The sequence below is a fragment of the Stegostoma tigrinum genome, chromosome 2 (genome assembly GCF_030684315.1).
Source record: "Stegostoma tigrinum isolate sSteTig4 chromosome 2, sSteTig4.hap1, whole genome shotgun sequence".
NCBI lineage: Eukaryota > Metazoa > Chordata > Chondrichthyes > Orectolobiformes > Stegostomatidae > Stegostoma > Stegostoma tigrinum.
In genome coordinates this window covers 123541400-123559673 of record NC_081355.1, presented here as the reverse complement: position 1 = coordinate 123559673, position 18274 = coordinate 123541400, and the positions used below count along the sequence as shown (strand labels likewise).

General features: G+C 40.2%; 1 protein-coding gene across 1 annotated transcript in view; it reads right to left on the bottom strand.

Moving 5' to 3' along the window:
* The window catches only part of LOC125464593 (ATP-dependent zinc metalloprotease YME1L1-like), a 57681-nt gene that overhangs the window by 31892 nt on the left and 7515 nt on the right, over positions 1-18274 (bottom strand). The window contains exons 2-6 of the mRNA XM_048557176.2: positions 14925-15053; positions 4819-4990; positions 1089-1190; positions 891-1000; positions 658-808 (exon numbers count right to left, since the gene is read on the bottom strand). Coding sequence (XP_048413133.1) covers positions 658-808; positions 891-1000; positions 1089-1190; positions 4819-4990; positions 14925-15053 — 664 coding nt within the window. The remainder of the gene's footprint in view (positions 1-657; positions 809-890; positions 1001-1088; positions 1191-4818; positions 4991-14924; positions 15054-18274) is intronic.

Here is an 18274-nt window from a genome sequence, read left to right as displayed (position 1 = left end):
AACAGAATGCTAAACACTAGCCGGTCTCCCAATTTTGCAGTTTCCACTCTGATGACTACTTCATTACCAGAAGTAGTTCAGAGATGTATCACTTTTCTCTTTCTTGGGTTCCACTTTGAGGCGATCAACAGGGCTCAATTAGATTTAATTACATTATTTTCATTATTATATTGGATGTGGTAATGCTGACAATTGTTGTTGCTGATTCACTGATTAGCGCCTTCGGCTCGTTGAGAGTCAGCCACATTGTCGTGTGTCTGAATTCAAGTCAGTCAGACCAGGTAAAAATGTCACATTTCCTTCACTAAAGGGGAACAACAATTGACATTGATTATATGGTCACATTAGGCTAGCTTTTTGATTCCAGATATTTATTGATTTCAGGTGTCTCAATTGATCATGATAGGATTCAAACCCGTGTCTACAGAACATTAGCTTGGAATCTGAAGAACTAATACCTTTACGCCACTGCCTCCCCTATGTGATGCTTTTGCCTTGACCTGAATATTGGGTGTGTCTGGTCAAATAATATTCATGATATTCACGTGAGAGATCAACTGAAAATCTTCACTTTAAGAGAAAATAGTCACAAACAACACTACGATTGTGCCAAGAATATCACTTCAGCTTGAACGCAGTAAAGAGATCCTAACTTACCATTTGTCCTCTGTGTAAGAGCTTGTGCTTTTAGGAATCCCTCTGCAAAGCCAGTTTTAAATGCATCCTGGTGTGCCTCAGGAATGTTTTTTGTTTTTATCAAGCTGTCCAAATTCTCAACCTCTCTTCCTCGATCTCTTAACAGAAGCCCCTATAAACAAAATGTGTTAGCAACACTATCTTGTTCAAAGAGGTGGCTTTGTTTCAATAAGCAAACTAATATCTCTGCTTACCTTCATAAAAGAAGAAGGGGCAATACTTTCCGATTCAACTAAATTATCTGATACTGCCAGCCTCCTTGCTCTTGACCTTAGAGTCTTAAAGCCACGAATTTGCTCTTGGACTTAAAAAGGATGATGATTCATTAGTACCACTACAAATTATTGGTGATTTTCATGCAAGAATCAGCACTTAATACCTGGAATACATACCTGGACAGAGATGAAGCTTGGAACATAAAGTCTGTAGTGGCCTGGGATATTGTCGGGAAAGCGGAGATGTACGTAGCACATTGAAAATGTTGCTCGAAAATCCTAAAAACAGAACTGATACTTTAATGCCCATTTTGATGAATTATCAGTGCAATTAAGTTGAAGCATCATTGTTGAGCATAAGAATACATGGTTAGTTATTATGGTTTGGTCTGGTTGGGCGGGGGGGACAGGCTTAAAAAATAAGAGATTTTTCGAAATGTAATATTCTGTCATTTCCACACAAATAACAATGTCTAGGAGCATGGATCAAAAACTGACAATTATAAAACATTTAAAATAGATCAGAGCCTGAATTATCCTTACTGTGTTAAGTGCTTAATTTTCAGTGATTTAGCAGCAGAAAACAAGAGAATACTACTTTTGTCAGCATGATCACCTAGTCTTATAATAGCTGATTAATTGATTTTTACACTCTCAAAAGACCTGCCTGTATTTGCCACTTGTTAGATTTGCTCAAAAAAGCTGCCTACATAGGACTAATAGACCCTCGAACATCTATTTACTGTACATAACTGGTTTGTTGCACTGAGCATTCCCTATTACTTTTAGCCTTTTTTTCAGGGCAGGCACATTCATGACTACGGTGCAACTGTGCACACTACAGAAACATTGCACAGCATACCACTTACTGAAATTAAGTGATGAGGGATACTGCGGAAAGACAGGAGTTGAAATTGCAAGTTGGCTATAAGCTTGTCGAATGGTGGAGCATACTTTTATTTCTACTACACGCTAACAGTCATAAATTTTGAGTAATTCAGAAATTCTGACATCTTTCATTTTGTTACGAAGTTGGGTAGAGTACTTGCGGAATGGGAGGCAGGAAACTAGAATTTGGTGTTTGTAAAATGCTAGGGGGAAAGCCTTGTGCAGTCCCTTTAAAAGATCATGTGTTTTTTCTGTGCTCAGAGTGTTTTAAAAAAAATGTGAGCAGCAGCTTGAAAGTTTGTAAATACACAGCGAGTACCCAAGTTGAAACATCAATAGGCCATACAGTTAGCAGGCCGAAACAGGTTTTCAATTTACCCAATCAATTTGAACCAAGCACTTAGATACCAAAAACTAATTAAATTTAAATCTGATAGTTTTTACAACATAGCACCAAATCCTATTGTAAAAATTTGATACATCAAAGGTATAAAAGAAGGGGCAGTTGGGCAAAGACTGAAGAGCCAATTGCCATCCACCAGAGTTAACCGCCATCATCTCTCAACAGAGAATCACTGGCTCTCACAGACTCCAAGTCTTCGATAAAACGACATCTAAAAGAACAAAACGGCACAACTAGTGAATAAGAATCTACAGAGAAGGCACAGAATGTTCTGGAAGACTAATCTCCAGACACTAAATTCTACTTTTTTTTAAATTTTGTATAAGTGGGAGTTGTATTTACTGGAACAGCATACCATTAGAATCTTGTTTTATTTGGAAATAATTAGTCGTTAGAAGGATTTACATGGTTTGTTAATAATTTAGTTAATTTGAGCACTGTTAGAGTTAGATAAATAAACTGGTACTTGTTGATTGTAAAGTGAGTGTTAGGGGTTTGGTTTATTTTATTTAACCACTAGAAGTTTCTGAAAGGCAGGCATACTAGTTTTCACACGCCTTTTACAGATTATAGGGGAAGTGGCTCTTCTTTGAGTGCTTCGGTTTTAGTTCCTAGAGTGGGGTCATTTATAACAATTCTACATGTCATTAGGGTAATCTCCTCTATTCTGAGGAATAACTAAGGAGCTGCTCTATTTGTAAAATGTAAGAAAGATTCAGAAATTTAGAGAAAATGAAATTACCAATGCAATTGTATGACCTAACCAATACTAAAAATTGAAAAGACTTTCCACTACATTATCAAATTATTGCTGGCTTCTAAATAATCCCCATGACCAGTGACTTGTACACTGTGTGAAACATATTGCCTCCAACAAACACCACTTCTCATGCTCTGCCTAATGTTTGACTGACCCTCCAGCAGGGATCCACAACAACTACCCCCGCACTTTGGCCCTCACCCTCGCTCCTTCCTCCCACAATAGGCAGGAGGATCCCTTGTCCTCACCTATCTTCCATATCAGCATCCACATCCAGAGGATCACTAGCCACCATTTCCATGACATCCAGTGGGATGCCATCACCGCTAGACACACATTCACCTAACCACCCTTGTCAGCCTTCCAAAGGGGCTATTCCTTCTGGGGCACTCTCATCCATTCCTCCTTCATTCCCACACATCCCCCACACTCTCAGGGCACCTTTCCCTGTAAATGCAGATGTTGTAACACCTGCCGGTTTACTCTCTCCCTCCTCAGCACTCAAGTACCCATACACACCTTCCAGGTGAAGCAGTACTTTGCCTGCACTTCATTACATCTAGTTAATTGTTTGCTGCTCACAATGTGGTCTCCTCTACACCAGGGAAATGAAGAGCATACTGGTGATCAACAGGCAGAGCACCTATATTAATCTGGAAAAAATGACCGAGTTTCCACTTTCACAGATTTTCTGAAGAAGGGTCTAGGCCCGAAACGTCAGCTTTCCGGCTCCTCTGATGCTGCTTGGCCTGCTGTGTTTCATCCAACTCTATGCCTTGTTATCCGAGTTTCCACTCGTCTGCCACTACAATATACCACCATGATCCCTAGGCACTAACTTTGTCTCATGCTTGCTGCGATGCTTCACTGAAGCTTAGCACAGGCTGGAAAACAGTACCTCATCTCCTGTTTGGAAACCCCTCAGCCGTCTAGACTCGAAGTTGAGTTTAACAAAACATGGGCTTGGAGCAACCTTTCCCATGTCGTTACCCCAATCCCCACACACAAGGAACAAAAACACTGACCAAGTGTCACGGGACCTGAAACGTTAACTCCGATTTTTCTTCACAGATGCTGCAAGATCTGCAGAGTTTTTCCAGCTACTTCAGTTTTTGTTGCTGATTTAGAGCATCCGCAGTTCTTTTGGTTTTCTAGTATTTAACTCACTATCACCCACATGGCCTTGTTATCACAAGATATCATTCACAACAAACTGTTAGGAGCTGACCTTTACCCAGTTCTTTGTCTGCCCAACTGTCTGTCTGTCTCTCTGTGGGTTCTATCTCCACTTACCATTTACTCCCACCCCATCCCAGCATCCCTCTGCAAACTACCACTACCACAAAGGGCCACTGGACCTAAAATGTTAAATTTGCTTTCTCTCCGCAGTTGCTGCCAGACCTGCTGAGGTTTTTCCAGCAGTTTCCATTTTAGTTTCAGGTTTTCAGCTTCCACAGTTCTTTCACTACAAGAAAGTGTGGTCGATTAAGCCCCTCAGAGATAGGAAGAACTGCCAGTGCTGGAGTCAGAGATAGCACAGTGTGGGTCTGGAGGTGCACAGCAGGCCACGCAGCATCAGAGAAGCAGGAAAACTGACGTTTCGGGTCGGGACCCTTAAGTCCCTGTTGTTGCACAGCCAAAATCAACTCAGTACACATTGCAAAATGAATATAGCTGCCAAATGTGCAAGTACTTACAACATCATGCCTCTCCAAAGGAATAGTTTAAAAAATGCTCTCTCATTAGTTTGGGCTTCATAATTATTGGTGTGGTAAGAAGAAAGGTGGCTGTAAACTGAGACATTTAATACAGCAGAGTTGGGACCACAGGGCAAGATGAAAATAATTGTTACTGACCATATTTATTTTCAAAAAAAGACTGTGATGAAACGTGGGAGATTTGCCAACGTGATGACTGTTCAATATTTGAATCAGCTGGAGACAAACATGGGAGCAATCTGTCTGTCAATTCAGTCAGCTGGCTGATTTTCAAATCAGATAATCCAAACTCCCGTAAGTTAAGAACAGGCTGAAAGAAAAGGTCAAAAAACATTTAATGACAATTCACTAACATTGCTTAACAAAATGTTTTGTCACAACAACGGAGTTCTAATGGACATATTGTTTAATTCCTGTGTGTGTGTGTGTGTGTGCACATGCATGTTCGTGGCCTGACAGCCTAAATGTGTTGTGAAGGTCAGATTTGAAAACCGCTATTAAACACCCTTGCAACAGGTGAAAAAAGGAAAAATTAGACTCGCTCTAATATTGTCAGTCAGCCACTGTAGAAAGGAATGAGGTCAAAAGGAATTTCAATCAAATTGCAAAGAGAAGAATGCTGAAACTGACTGTTCAGCCACTAACAGAAATATTACAGTGGACAGTACTGGTAACAACTACAATGTTTGACTATCTACACTACCTGAATGACTCAGAAACCAGTGTTTTTTTATCTTAAATTTTAATTTTTTGGACTCCCTTCTTATTCCTAATTTGTATTCTTTGTTCCGTTATTATTTCTTGGTGAGTGTTGTAACAAAAACACACCACTTTTGTGAAATGATTGACTCATTTGGAAACAAATTAATTCGCTCTGGGAGAAACATATTCTTGTTTATAATTAGATTAGATTAGATTAGATTCCCTACAGTGTGGAAAACAGGCCCTTTGGCCCAACAAGTCCACACCGCCCCTTGAAACATCCCACCCAGACCCAGGCCCAAACCCATATACACCCCTGAACACTATCGGCAATTTAGCATGGCCAATCCAGCTAACCTGCACATCTTTGGACTGTGGGAGGAAACCCACACAGACATGGGGAAAATGTGCAAACTCCACACAGTCACCCGAGGCTGGAACTGAACCTGGGTCCCTGGCACTGTGAGGCTGCAGTGCTAATCACTGAGCCACGGTGCTGCTCTTAAACCTAGTTACAACCAACTAAGAGGCTAGGTAAATAAACAAGGGGAACCAGTTTCTCTCTTCTGGCCCAGGAGCTTAACAATCTAAGGTTTTCTGTCTAGAAATGTAGACAACTGGAGAACTTCATCAGGAGACTGGTCATAACAATTTGATATTATTTAATAAATGCAAATGTTGCACCACCAACATCACTACTAAAACTGCAACAGAAATTATCCTTTAGTCCAATTCATCTCAATATATCATTGTTTCAAACATTAGGCAAATATTTTAGTAAACAAAAGTACACTTTCAGTTTAACACAGCCATAAAATAGAGATGTGTAGTTAGAATGAACTATGAAGATATTAGTTTGCAGGAGTGCTGAGTTCAGAGCCACAAAACCAACAGGAATTGGTGAAAAGAGAGTACATTTGTTTGGAAGGTGATAATGATTTACATGCTTTAGATTGCATCCTGAGGAATAGAAAGATACAGAGCCACGGAAGCCTGGAAAATAAGTTTCCAAATTGTGTTGCGAGATAAAGATCTGCAGATCTACTGGGGTGCAGATACACAAATCATTAGCACCAGAGGTTAACAATTAAAATTGCAAATGATTCATTGAGTACATTTCTAGAAAGAATTGCAGCAGAGAGCCATGAGATTGTGTTAACCTTGTCTGAAATCTCGGTTAATCCACACTCGGTGAACAGAAGAAACAGACAATGAACAAGGGGCAAAGGAGAAAGACTTACTAAAACAATAACAGAATTGAGATTGCACCCAAAAGAAAAAATTAAACAGATTGAGGTTTTTCCATCTTCAAACAAAAGACTGAGGTGTAGCCTGATAAATGCCTTTCTGAAGAAGTAATGTCTGCAAGTGGATATTGGGATCTTGCGGAAACCCAGATACAGTTGGCTCCATGGGAATTGCCTGCAAAATTGCAGTTTCCAATGGGCAATTCCCTGCATGTGGAACCCACCAATAAAACAAAAACCCTTAACAGAGGACACAGAGGTTTTAAGAGACACTCCTCACCCACCAGCCTGACCTCCCAGGTCCCAAATATTATGTCAATGTTCACTAGTGAGAGGGATGATATGAATGTATAAAAAGAGAGAAGGACTGTGACGTGATTTTAAAAATTAGCATAGACAGAGAGGAGGATTGAGTTGTCTGACAGGCTTAAATATAGATAAATCTCCAGACCATAATGAAATGTATCCCAGGCAAGGGAGCAAATAGCAGAGGCACTCAGAATCATTTTCAATATCTCTCTGGCCACAGTATAGAATTGGAGGACAGCCAATGTGGTACCATTATTCGAGAAGGAAGCAAGGTTAAAGCCCAAAAACACAGGCCAGTCAGTCTAATTTCAGTGGTGGAGAAACTATTGCAAGCAATTCTGAGGGGACAGAAACAATCTGCACTTGAACAGGCTGAGATTAATCAAGAACAGTGAGCACGGCTTTGTTAAGGGGAGATCAACTTCAGATGACATGGTCGAATTTTTGGAAGAGATGACCACAGGTGTAGATGATGGCAATGCGTTTGACATAGTCCACTTGAACTTCAGCCAGGCTTTTAGTAAGGTGCGGCGTGGAAGACTTACACCAAAGGTAAGACCTCTTAGATTCCAAGGAAATTTGGCTAACTAGATGCAGAATTGGCTGGGCTGCAGGAAGCAGAGGGCAATACTTGAGGGGTGACTAGATGCCTGTATGCAGTCAGGTCTACAGAAACCAGTGTTGGGACCTTTGCTGTTTGTGCCATATAATGATTTAGTCTTGAATGTAGGAGGGTTCATCAGTAAGTTCAAAGATGATATGAAAATTGAAGTAATGTTAAACATTGAGGAAGATAACCTTCGACTTGTCAGATGGGCTGATCAGTGGCAAATGGAATTCAATCTGGATAAAGAGTGAAATGAAGCATTTGGGTAGGGGAAACAAAGCAACAGAATACATGACAAAAGGTAGGACACTGGGAAGCCCCAGGGATCTTGGTGAATATTCTAATTTGATCCTGAAGGTAGCAGGATAGGTAGATAAAGTGGTCAAGAGGCACAAAAGACATTAGTGTGTATTAGTCGAGGCTTGGAGTTTAACTTTGAGGTACGTGATGCTGGAACTATATAAAAAGTTGATTAGGCCACAACTAAAGTATTATGTGCAGTTCCATATTATAGGAGGAATGTGACTGCACTGCAGAGGAAATTTTACAGCAGATTGCCTGGGCTGGAGAGTTTTTTAAAAATGAAAAAAAAAAAGACTGCATAGTCTAAAGCAGAAGATACTGAGAGTGGACATGATTGAGATGTATAAAAATATGAGGGACAGAGAGTGTAGCCAGGAAGAAACTTTTCTCCTTGGAGAGATTAATGACTTTTTTTTGGGGGGGGGGCAAAGATTTATAGTAAGGGGCAGGAGGTTTAAAGAGGATGTGAGGAAATTATTTTCACAGTAGTGGGAATTTGGAACTCACTGCTGGTAAGGATAGAGGCAGAAAGCTTTGTAACATTTAAAGTAGCATTTACATTTTCACTTCCAAAGCCAAGGCATACAAAGCTATGGGCCAAGTGCTGAAAATGAGATTAGAATAGTTAGATGGTTATTTTTGATCAATGCAGACTTGATGGGCAGAAGAACCTCTTTCTGGAGCTTTCTATAACTCACCCATTCCAATTGCCAGCCTGAACATCCACGATCCACAATCCCCACTGCAACAGACTCAACCTCATCCTCTACCTGCTTTAAGCATTCTATCACTCATCTAGCACTCTAACGCCCCAGTTGCCTTACCTACTGATTTGCATTGCCAGCTGACAAAAACTGCCCAGATGTGCTGCTGGACACTTAAATCTCAGAACACAGCATAATGTCTGCTGCAAAACGAGATGCAGTTTCAAATCCCCTGTACAATAGGATGCAGTGTTGATTTCAGCAATACTGTGCATTTCTGAAGGAGCTGAGATACAAATTCCTGGGTGGAAATGCAGAGCTCAGCACTAACAAAACTAAACAAACTGGCAATCAAACTGTGGTTGCCACTCATGAGAATATCAGATCCACAAGATCCTGAGGGGTTTGAACAAGGCTAACATGGAGAGCTCAATTCATCTTGAGAGAATCTAGAGGTGGGGTCACTGTTTAAAAATCTAGTGTTGCTGATTTGAAACAGGGATTAGGAAAATTCTGAGGGTTGAGTGCATGTAAAAAAAGCAACATTTTGAATATTCTTAAGAGGGAGGCTCTTGTTCAGCAAGACAGTGAAAGGTTATCTCCGGTAGACAAGAAGTTACCTAAGATTATAGTTCCGATCAGCCAATATCTTATTAAATAGCAAAGCAAGCTCAGGATGATGAATGGCATATTCCTGCTCCAGATTTGAATGCTTGTATGCAGCCAGCTCAACCTTTCCTGAAAAGGCAACTCCTTCATTCCAGGAATCAGGCTGGTGAATCTTCTATTAACTGTTTTCAAAGCAAGTGAATCCTTCCAGAAGTAATAAGAGGAAATCTGGCCACTTAGCAGATGAAGCCTGGACACTCTCCAGGTCTCACCACATATGCATACAGACTGTTTGAGCAACAGCAGATGATTCTGAAATTATACCATCATCAGTGAGCAACCCATGTGACCTTATGACAGAGAGAAGATCATTGAAGAAACTGACAATGTTTAAGCCTAACCTAACTTGAGGAACTGGCACCTTTGTGGCACAGTGGTAGCATCCACAATTCTGGACCAGAACGCTGGGGTTCAAGTTCTAGTTGCTCCAGTGTGCTAGCAACTCTGAACAGGTTGATTAGAAAATAAAATAAAAAATCCTGAGAAATTCCTGGTGTAATATCCAGGGGATAAGATGCCTGACTTCCAACAACCAATGCCACTTTTCTTTATGCTTGGTATAACGCCACAACTGCAGACAATCCATCAACCACGTCCTTTAGCACTTAGCTTAATCAACTGTGGTGTTACACAAGCACTCCTACAATTCCTTACTTTGTGCTGCCAAAATATCAAACATTTTTAAATATCTAGGTCTCAGTCACAGTTATTTTGGAACTGAAGCTCTGCAATTGCTATCGGATATCTATTTATTATTGAGAGAGACCAATTAATTGACTGACCTGTATTAAAATAAGGAGCATTTAATTGTAAGATAATAAAATGTGAGGCTGGATGAACACAGCAGGCCAAGCAGCATCTCAGGAGCACAAAAGCTGACGTTTTGGGCCTAGACAGAGAGGGGGATGGGGTGAGAGTTCTGGAATAAATAGGGAGAGAGGGGGAGGCGGACCGAAGATGGAGAGAAAAGAAGATAGGTGGAGAGGCGAGCAGTTTCAAGGCTGAAGAGATTACAAGAGAGTTGCAATGGGAAAGAGATTCCCTGAGGTTGGTCCGGAGGGAGGAGGGTAACTTCTTCAGGTTAGGCATCCCTGGAAGAGGCTTCGCAGTGAGGTTGAAATTGTATTAGTGATAATGGGAACTGCAGATGCTGGAGAATCCAAGATAATAAAATGTGAGGCTGGATGAACACAGCAGGCCTAGCAGCATCTCAGGAGCACAAAAGCTGACGTTTCAATTTGACATCCAAGGGTGCAGACAACAGTAGCTAGTTCCTTCCACACATACCCTTCAGCTACACTCTTCCATCCCCACTGAATAGTCTCCTGCACCACAGTATGTTTCCATGTGTAAGCACATGCACAAGTGCCCATGTGTGCATGTTGACAGTCTGTTTATCTGCCTTGCAGTCCCCTCTCATCTAAGAGCCACAAGCAGCTTGTCAATCAAGAGAGTTAACTTGTCTCTAATGCTATTTTCTGGAGCTCAAAACCTTCCGCTATTTCAATCATGCTTGGGCCCTGTCCACAGACTAAAAATCTAAAGTGCCTAGTCTAACAGGTGTGACTGCCTCCTAGAACAATGCTTCCAGTTAACTTGAACAATGTTCTGTATGTAAGTTGACATGCGCTGTATTTGGACTCTCATGGATGAATTAGAATTCAACAATATCCTCTTAAACACCAAAGTACTTACACTGGCACAAGACAACAGTCCAAACATTTGCCAATGAGTTTTCTTCTGAATAACTGTCATACACCATCTCTACCCAAAAACACATCTTACACAGAGTGGTGAGATCACCACCAAGGCATTTCCTTTGCATATACACAAAGCTGGGTTTTTATAAGGCACAATTTTACTACCTTTTTTGCTACTTTTGAGATTTCAGATTTAAAGTTAACAATTGAGATAGTGTTTGACAGCAACCACTACATTTCTCACCATACTTTAGCTTCCAAACATATCCAGTCTCAGGCTTGAGACTCTACATATGTTTGCAAAGAATCTACTATGTTAGTTGTTTCAAGGTTTTTGTAGCTCCTTAAAACTGCTCTTACCCATCTTGCAGCCTCCTCCACTCTCCATCCCCTTTGCAGCCTAGTTCTTCCTCCTTATACCCTTGGCAGCCTCTTATTGCACCCCTCTCCCTCCATAGCCTCATCTTCCTTGTATCTTTTTTCTACTCTCCTCGTGTCCCCTTGTTTCTTACCTACCTCCAAGAGATGAAATTCCCATTCACAGAAAATGGGAGCAGGAATAATGCTATCCATGACATTCTCAGCATCACGGATACTCCACGGTGAGAGCACCCACAGCTCCAGCTCTGAAAAGCTGCCAGGCAGTGGCTGCAGATGGTCACAATTCTTGCACATGCAATCATCAGGAAGACTGCAAGCGTCCCTTATTTTCCACATTGCGCGTGAGGAGCGCACCACAGGTCTGACGTCTCCATGACTTCTCTCCAAATTGAGCGGGCAAGATTATGCCCTTTGAGAGAATTTAATTTTGGTTCAAACACTTCTATTATAATTGAAATCCCCTACCTTTACTTAAGTTAACATACTGTACTTTAAAAAGTGTAAGAAAATACTCTTGGTACAATTACAACATTTAAAAGGCATTTGGATGGGTACGTGAATAGGAAGGTTTTACAGGGATACAAGCCAAGTGCAGGCAAATGGGACTAGATCAGTTTAGGATATCTGGTTCTCCTCATGAATGAGTTGGAACGAAAGATCTGTTTCTGTGCTGTATACCTCTAGGACTCTGAGTAGGTCATTCAGCCTTTTGGCCTCCTCAGCCATTCAATGTGATCATGACATATTATCTAACTCACAACCCTCTTCCTGCGTTTCTTTGGTCCCTTTAACCCTAAGAACAATAGATATATCCTTCATGAAAACATCCAATGGTAAGGGCTCAAGCATTTTCTGTGGCAGAGACTTCCACAAGCTTAACACACATTGCGCCCTCATCAAAATCATTAATAGTGATCCAAGTACTGATCCATGTAGTACCTCATTAGGCATTGGCTGCGACTTGGAAAATGACCTGTTTATTCCCGCTTTGTTTTCTGTCTGCCAACCAATTCTCTATCCACGTAAGTATGGAACTCCCAACCCCATATGTTTCAGTTTGCTAATCCCTAATATGGGACCTTACTGAAAGCCTGAAAGTCCAGATAAACCATATCCACTGACTCCCACTTATCAATTCTATTAGTTACATCTTTGGAAATTCCAGATTATTTGTCAAGCATGATTTTACTTTCATAAATCCATGCTTACTCTGTTTGATCAGGTTGTCCAAGTGCACTATGATTAAACTCTTTTGTAATGGAGTCTAGCTTTATCCCCAGTTATAATTCACTATTTTCTCACTGTTTCATTTCTTAAAATAGCCGGGCTACATTTGCTAACCTCCAACCATAGGATCTATTCCAGAGTATACAGACTCTTGAATGATCCCACCAACGTATCCACTATTTCTAGGGCCACTTCTTTATGTACTCGAGGATGTGGATTATCATGCCCTAGGAACTTATCAGACTTTAATCCCATCAATTTCCCTATTACCATTTTCCTACTAATACCAATTTCCTTCAATTTCTCCTTCCCACTGGACTTTGCGTTCCCCAAAAATTTTGGTATCTTATTTGGGTCTCATTTGTGAAGACAGAATCAAATACGTAATTATTCTGTTACTTTTTAATCCCCAATATAACTTTCCCTATATCTGATTTCGAGGAGCCTACATTTGTCTTCATTAATCTCCTTCATTTCACAGTTCCCAGGCCTCAGTATCCTCATCACTGGTGATGCCCAGCTCTGGTGGTTCACTGACTTAATTACCTTCTTTCCTTACTTTTTTGCCCTGCACCTGTCACAGGAAATTTCTCTCCCAATTTTACTGTTAGCCTCGTAAGGGACTATCAGCAGCTAGAACAGCAGCGAAACATAAGTAACTCCTTAGAAATTCTATCCATTCTACCTATGGGACTAGTTTTCTTATTGATCAGCCTTTTGAGTTTTTTGGGGGATTTCGGAGCAGCATCACTCACTGGCTCTGTTCAAAAGAACCACATATACTAATTTGAAGGCATAAAAGTGGCATTTTTAAAATGTGTTCAAAGGTTGTAGCTGGGCCCGCATTTCATGCCCGTTCCTAATTGCCCAGCGAGCAGTTAAGCACATTGCTGTGGGTCTGGGATCACGTAGACCAGACCAGGTAAGGATGGCAGATTTTGATCCCTAAAGGCAGTAATAAACTGGATGAGGTGTTACAACAATCAATGGTGGTTACATGATCATCATAGGTTAGTTTTTTTGTAAGCAGTGTAGAAAGAAACACAAAATTACTAAAGAGGTTTTGATAGATAAAGAAACTAAAGTTCATTTGCTAGTTTTTGCCCAATGCTGTCAAACATAAGATCATCCAACTTGAACTTAAAAAGGATATTGCAAGGTAATTTCTAAATGGTGAAAATATTGGAGGTGGTCCAGGTGCATAAATCTTTAGATACCAAGAGTAGATGCAAAAAAATTAAGGAAATAGAAATCATGTTTAACTATCAAAGTCCTGATTGATCTACACCTGGACTGTGCCAGAAGTTTTGAACAGCAAGGAAGCAAATGTTAGTCTTGGAAGGAGCGCAACACAGATTTACCAAATCTATAACTGGACTCAAACTCTAACTACAAGGTGAGATCATACCACGTAGCACTGTATTCAGCTGGAATTTAGAAGGTTAAGGGGTGATTTAAGTTAAAAGTTTAACGTTAGTCAGGGGGTAGATAGACTCAACAGAAATGATTGCTGCTGGGAGTCAAGCATTGGGGCACCGTGCAAGAATTAAAGCCCCAACTCTCAGAGATGAAATTAGTAAACAATTCTACATGCAAAGGGTGATAGAAGCTGAACATCTCAAAAGGTAGAAGCAGTGACCGACACAGGACCAAAAACAGAGGTTAACTGATTTTTGTTAAATCAAAAATATGAAATGATAGGCGTCAGGTAGATAACCAGAGTTCAGTCACAAATCAACTATGATCCCACTGAATCGGTGAACAGGCTATAAAGACTAAATGGCCTACCCGTGTTACTGCGTTCCCAAGATCTAAAAAGGTAACACCAGCAATAGGGAGAAATTTGCATGGCAAGGAGCTTGCTAAACGTTGTGACTGAGAACACAAAATTGGCTTATTAGACACGATGCAAATTTTATTTCAGTCAATTGCAAAACTTCCTGGCATATGAAGTTCTTCCATACATGATGCCAATACTTTATGTTTGAGAATAGACAATGATAATTTAGAAAGCTACTGGAGGTTTCATAGAAGTCCAGTCCTGTAAATGTCTAATATTCAGAGATAATTTCCAACAGTCTGCTAGAATGTACTGGCAGTAAGATTCCAAAATAACTTTATCCTTCTACAACATTTGAAGGTTAATTTGTTCTCTAGTTAAGAGAGAAAACTATAGCATCTCATATATAATAACTTTTCACCAATGCCTATATGACACTAAAATGTTAAGTTCTAATTATTCTGATACTTGTTTACAGAGCACAACTTTAAATGATGTTACCATTATAATAAAAAGGACAAACAATAAAGAAAATTAATCTTCTGGAAAACCTCACTTTTTATTTGTTTCAACAATTTTTTTCCCCCCAACAAAGATAATTTAGCCAAACATTACCTCATTAACTTGATCATGTTCTGGGGGTGCTTCTCGTTGCAGACACTGTATTGACACAGAATTGACTGAGCTTGCCGAACTTTTAAGGGAATGGAAAGTGCTGATCAGCTGACTTAGAGGGACAGTTACCTATAAAATTCAAACAATAACGTTTAAGTTATATGAGTCATATAAATTAGATTGGATTTCTAAATTAGAAAAAACGTAAAAGGAACGTAAAGATTGAGGTTTACCTATTAAGCAAACAAAACTTCACATCAAATCACATTTAATAATCTGATCATATTCCCATTCCATATAAACAATTATATAACAATGTAAGCTGTAAACAGCAGTATTTGTCAACTGAAAATTTCTTCTGCCTTCTGAAAAGTTTTCATTGCAAAGTATCTGCACAGCTACTTTAGATACAAGGATTCCCAACTTGAATCAATTTGTCTTTCAGTACCTTGATGCTAGAGTCAATCCAACATCAAACTGCCATTTTTCTCCAACCTGAGTAAGTATAATCAAAAACAATTGCTCTCACACTTTCAGGACATTCCGAAGCATTTTATAGCCGGTCAAGTACTTTTGGTATGGTTGCATTAGAAATTTGATTTCTAATGCAAGAAATTAAAATTGTAAAGGAAGAAATCAAACCAAGTGGAGGAATTCCTGATACCTGTACTTTAATTTCTAATGGTCAAATAATGGCAAGGACCCTTTGAGGGCGTGGGGGTGGGTTGCAAATGGTGAAAATGTTGGAAGTAAACAGGAACGAATGAAAGTTGCTATATATGAATTACAACAAAGTGGATAATTGCCCAACTAAACTTCATTGTTACTGCCTAACCAAAATCATTCTGTACTAGCCCAAGAGTTTTCGTGAGGATGTGCAAAAATAGACACTATCACCTTTGGATCAGCGCAATGGCATGGGATAAAAGATATTTATCTGCCATACAACTAATGAACCGGTCAGTATGCTAGAGCTACTCTAAAATAAAAAACAGAAACAAATACCATGTTAACAATATAAAGAAAAATTACTCTTGCAGTAAGTTCATTAAAAGCATTGGTACTTGTGGATAAGCATTTTTTCGACCAGCTGGATGCCTGAAATGTTGCACTAAAATGAGCTGCAGGTCAATCTACACAAACAGACCTAGTTTGCTTGATATGCACTGCGCATATTCACTTGATTACGATACAGTACATATGTCAAGAGAGCAAAGCAGCAGACTGTCAACGTAGGCATAAGTTGAAGAATACCCTGACTATGCAATTAAATACAATTGCAATATAAATAGCCAATGTTGTCATTTACTAGAGGTAAACAGGGGAAAACAAATCTATGGTCAATCCAGTGGGACAAATGCAACGATCAACTTGCAGGGTTTTTGTAGTCAAAGGGAAATAGAACCATCCCTGGTCATTGGTCTAGTCAGTCTGGATGAGTTCTGCGGCAAAAGTAATCTGGACAAATTCTGCACCAGTGTGACATGGGTATTGGGTTACTAAATGAGAAAGTGAGCCTTTTGTGGCATACCCTTTTATCATCATCATATTTCCACATTAAAACTAACTTTAACTTTAAAATGTCAATCTAAACACACACACACACACACACACACAAACACAAATTTTGTTCTTTTGCAGTCAAACAGTCAGAGTGGTACAGTACGGTAACAGACACTTTGGTCCAACTCATCCACGCCAACTAGATATCAAACTTAATTTAGTCCCATTTGCCAGCATTTGGCCCACATTCTTCTAAACCTTTCCTATTCTTGATGCCTTTTGGAACTTGTAACAGTATCAGACTCCATCACTCCTTCTGACAGCCCCTTAGGTCCATTTTATATCTTTCCACTCTTACCTTAAACCTATGCCCTCTAGTTTTGAACGTCCATATCCTGGGGAAAGACCTTGCTTATTTACTCTATCCATGTCCCTCATGATTTTATAAACCTTTATAAAGGTCATCCCCAACCTCCAACACTCTAGGGAAAACCCGCCAACCCCGGCAACTCTTTGTAAATCTTTTCTGAACCCTTCCAAGTTTCACAACATATTTCCTATAGCAGGGAGACCAGAACCGTATGCAGCATTCCAGAAGTGGCCTAACCAATGTCCTGTACAGCTTCACCATGATGTCCCAACTCCTATACTCAATGCACTGACCAAAGGCAAGGGCAACAAATGTTTTCTTCACAATCCTGTCTACCTGGGACCCAAAACTTTCAATGAACTAAGAACCTGCACTCCAGGGTCTCTTTGTTCAGCAACACTCTCCAAGACCTTACCATTAAGTGCACTGATTTGCTTTATCAAAATGCAACACCCCACACTTTTCTAAGTTAAACTCCATCTGTCATTTATAAGCCCATCTGAATAAGATCCTCTTGTAGTCTGAGGGAACCTCCTTCACTGTCCACAACACCTCCAATTTTGGTGTCATCTGCAATCTTACGAATCATACCTCCAATATTCACATCCAAATCATTTACATAAGTGACAAAAAGCAGTGGACACAGCATCAATCCTAACAGCATACTGGGCTAGTCTCGGGCCTCTAGTCTGAGAAACAACGATCCAACAGCACTCTCTGTCTCGTACCTTTGAGCCAATTTTGTATTCAAGAGGCTAGCTCTCTCTGGATCCCATGTAATCTAATCTGACTAACCTGTTTACCATGTGGAACCTTGTTGCACACCTTCATGAAGTCCATACAGACAAAATTTACATCTCTGCCTTCCTCAATCTTTGACACTTCTTCAAAAAACTCAACTAAGTTAGTTAGTGAGAAATGATTTCCCATGCTAACTATCCCCAAACAGTCCTTGTCTTCCCAGACACACGTAAATCCTGCCCATCAGGATTCTCTCCAACAACTTACCCACCACCTGATGTCAGGATCACCAATCTATAGTTCCCTAGCTTTTCTTTATCAAATTTCTTAAATAATCATACCATATTAGCCAACCTCCAGTCTTCTGGTATCTCATCCATGGCCATCGATGATACAAATATCTCAGCAAGGGGTCCAGCAATCATTTCCCCAGCTTCCTACAAAGGTCTAGGATACATCTGATCATGTCCCAAGGATTCATCTACCTTTACGCATTTTAAGACATCCAGCAACACCTCCTCCGTAATATGAATCCTTTTCAAGATGGCCTGCTTCCAGAGTGTCGGGATTCTATGAAACAATGTCAGACAATGGGAATTCTACAAGTAACTCAGCTCCTGATTTCTTAAAGTCTAGCCAGAATCCACAAGGTGCAAGCCAGGATTGTGATGGGTTATTCTCCAACTAGCACGGCGAGTGCAGCTCCAACAACACTGAAAACCATGCACTACAAAGC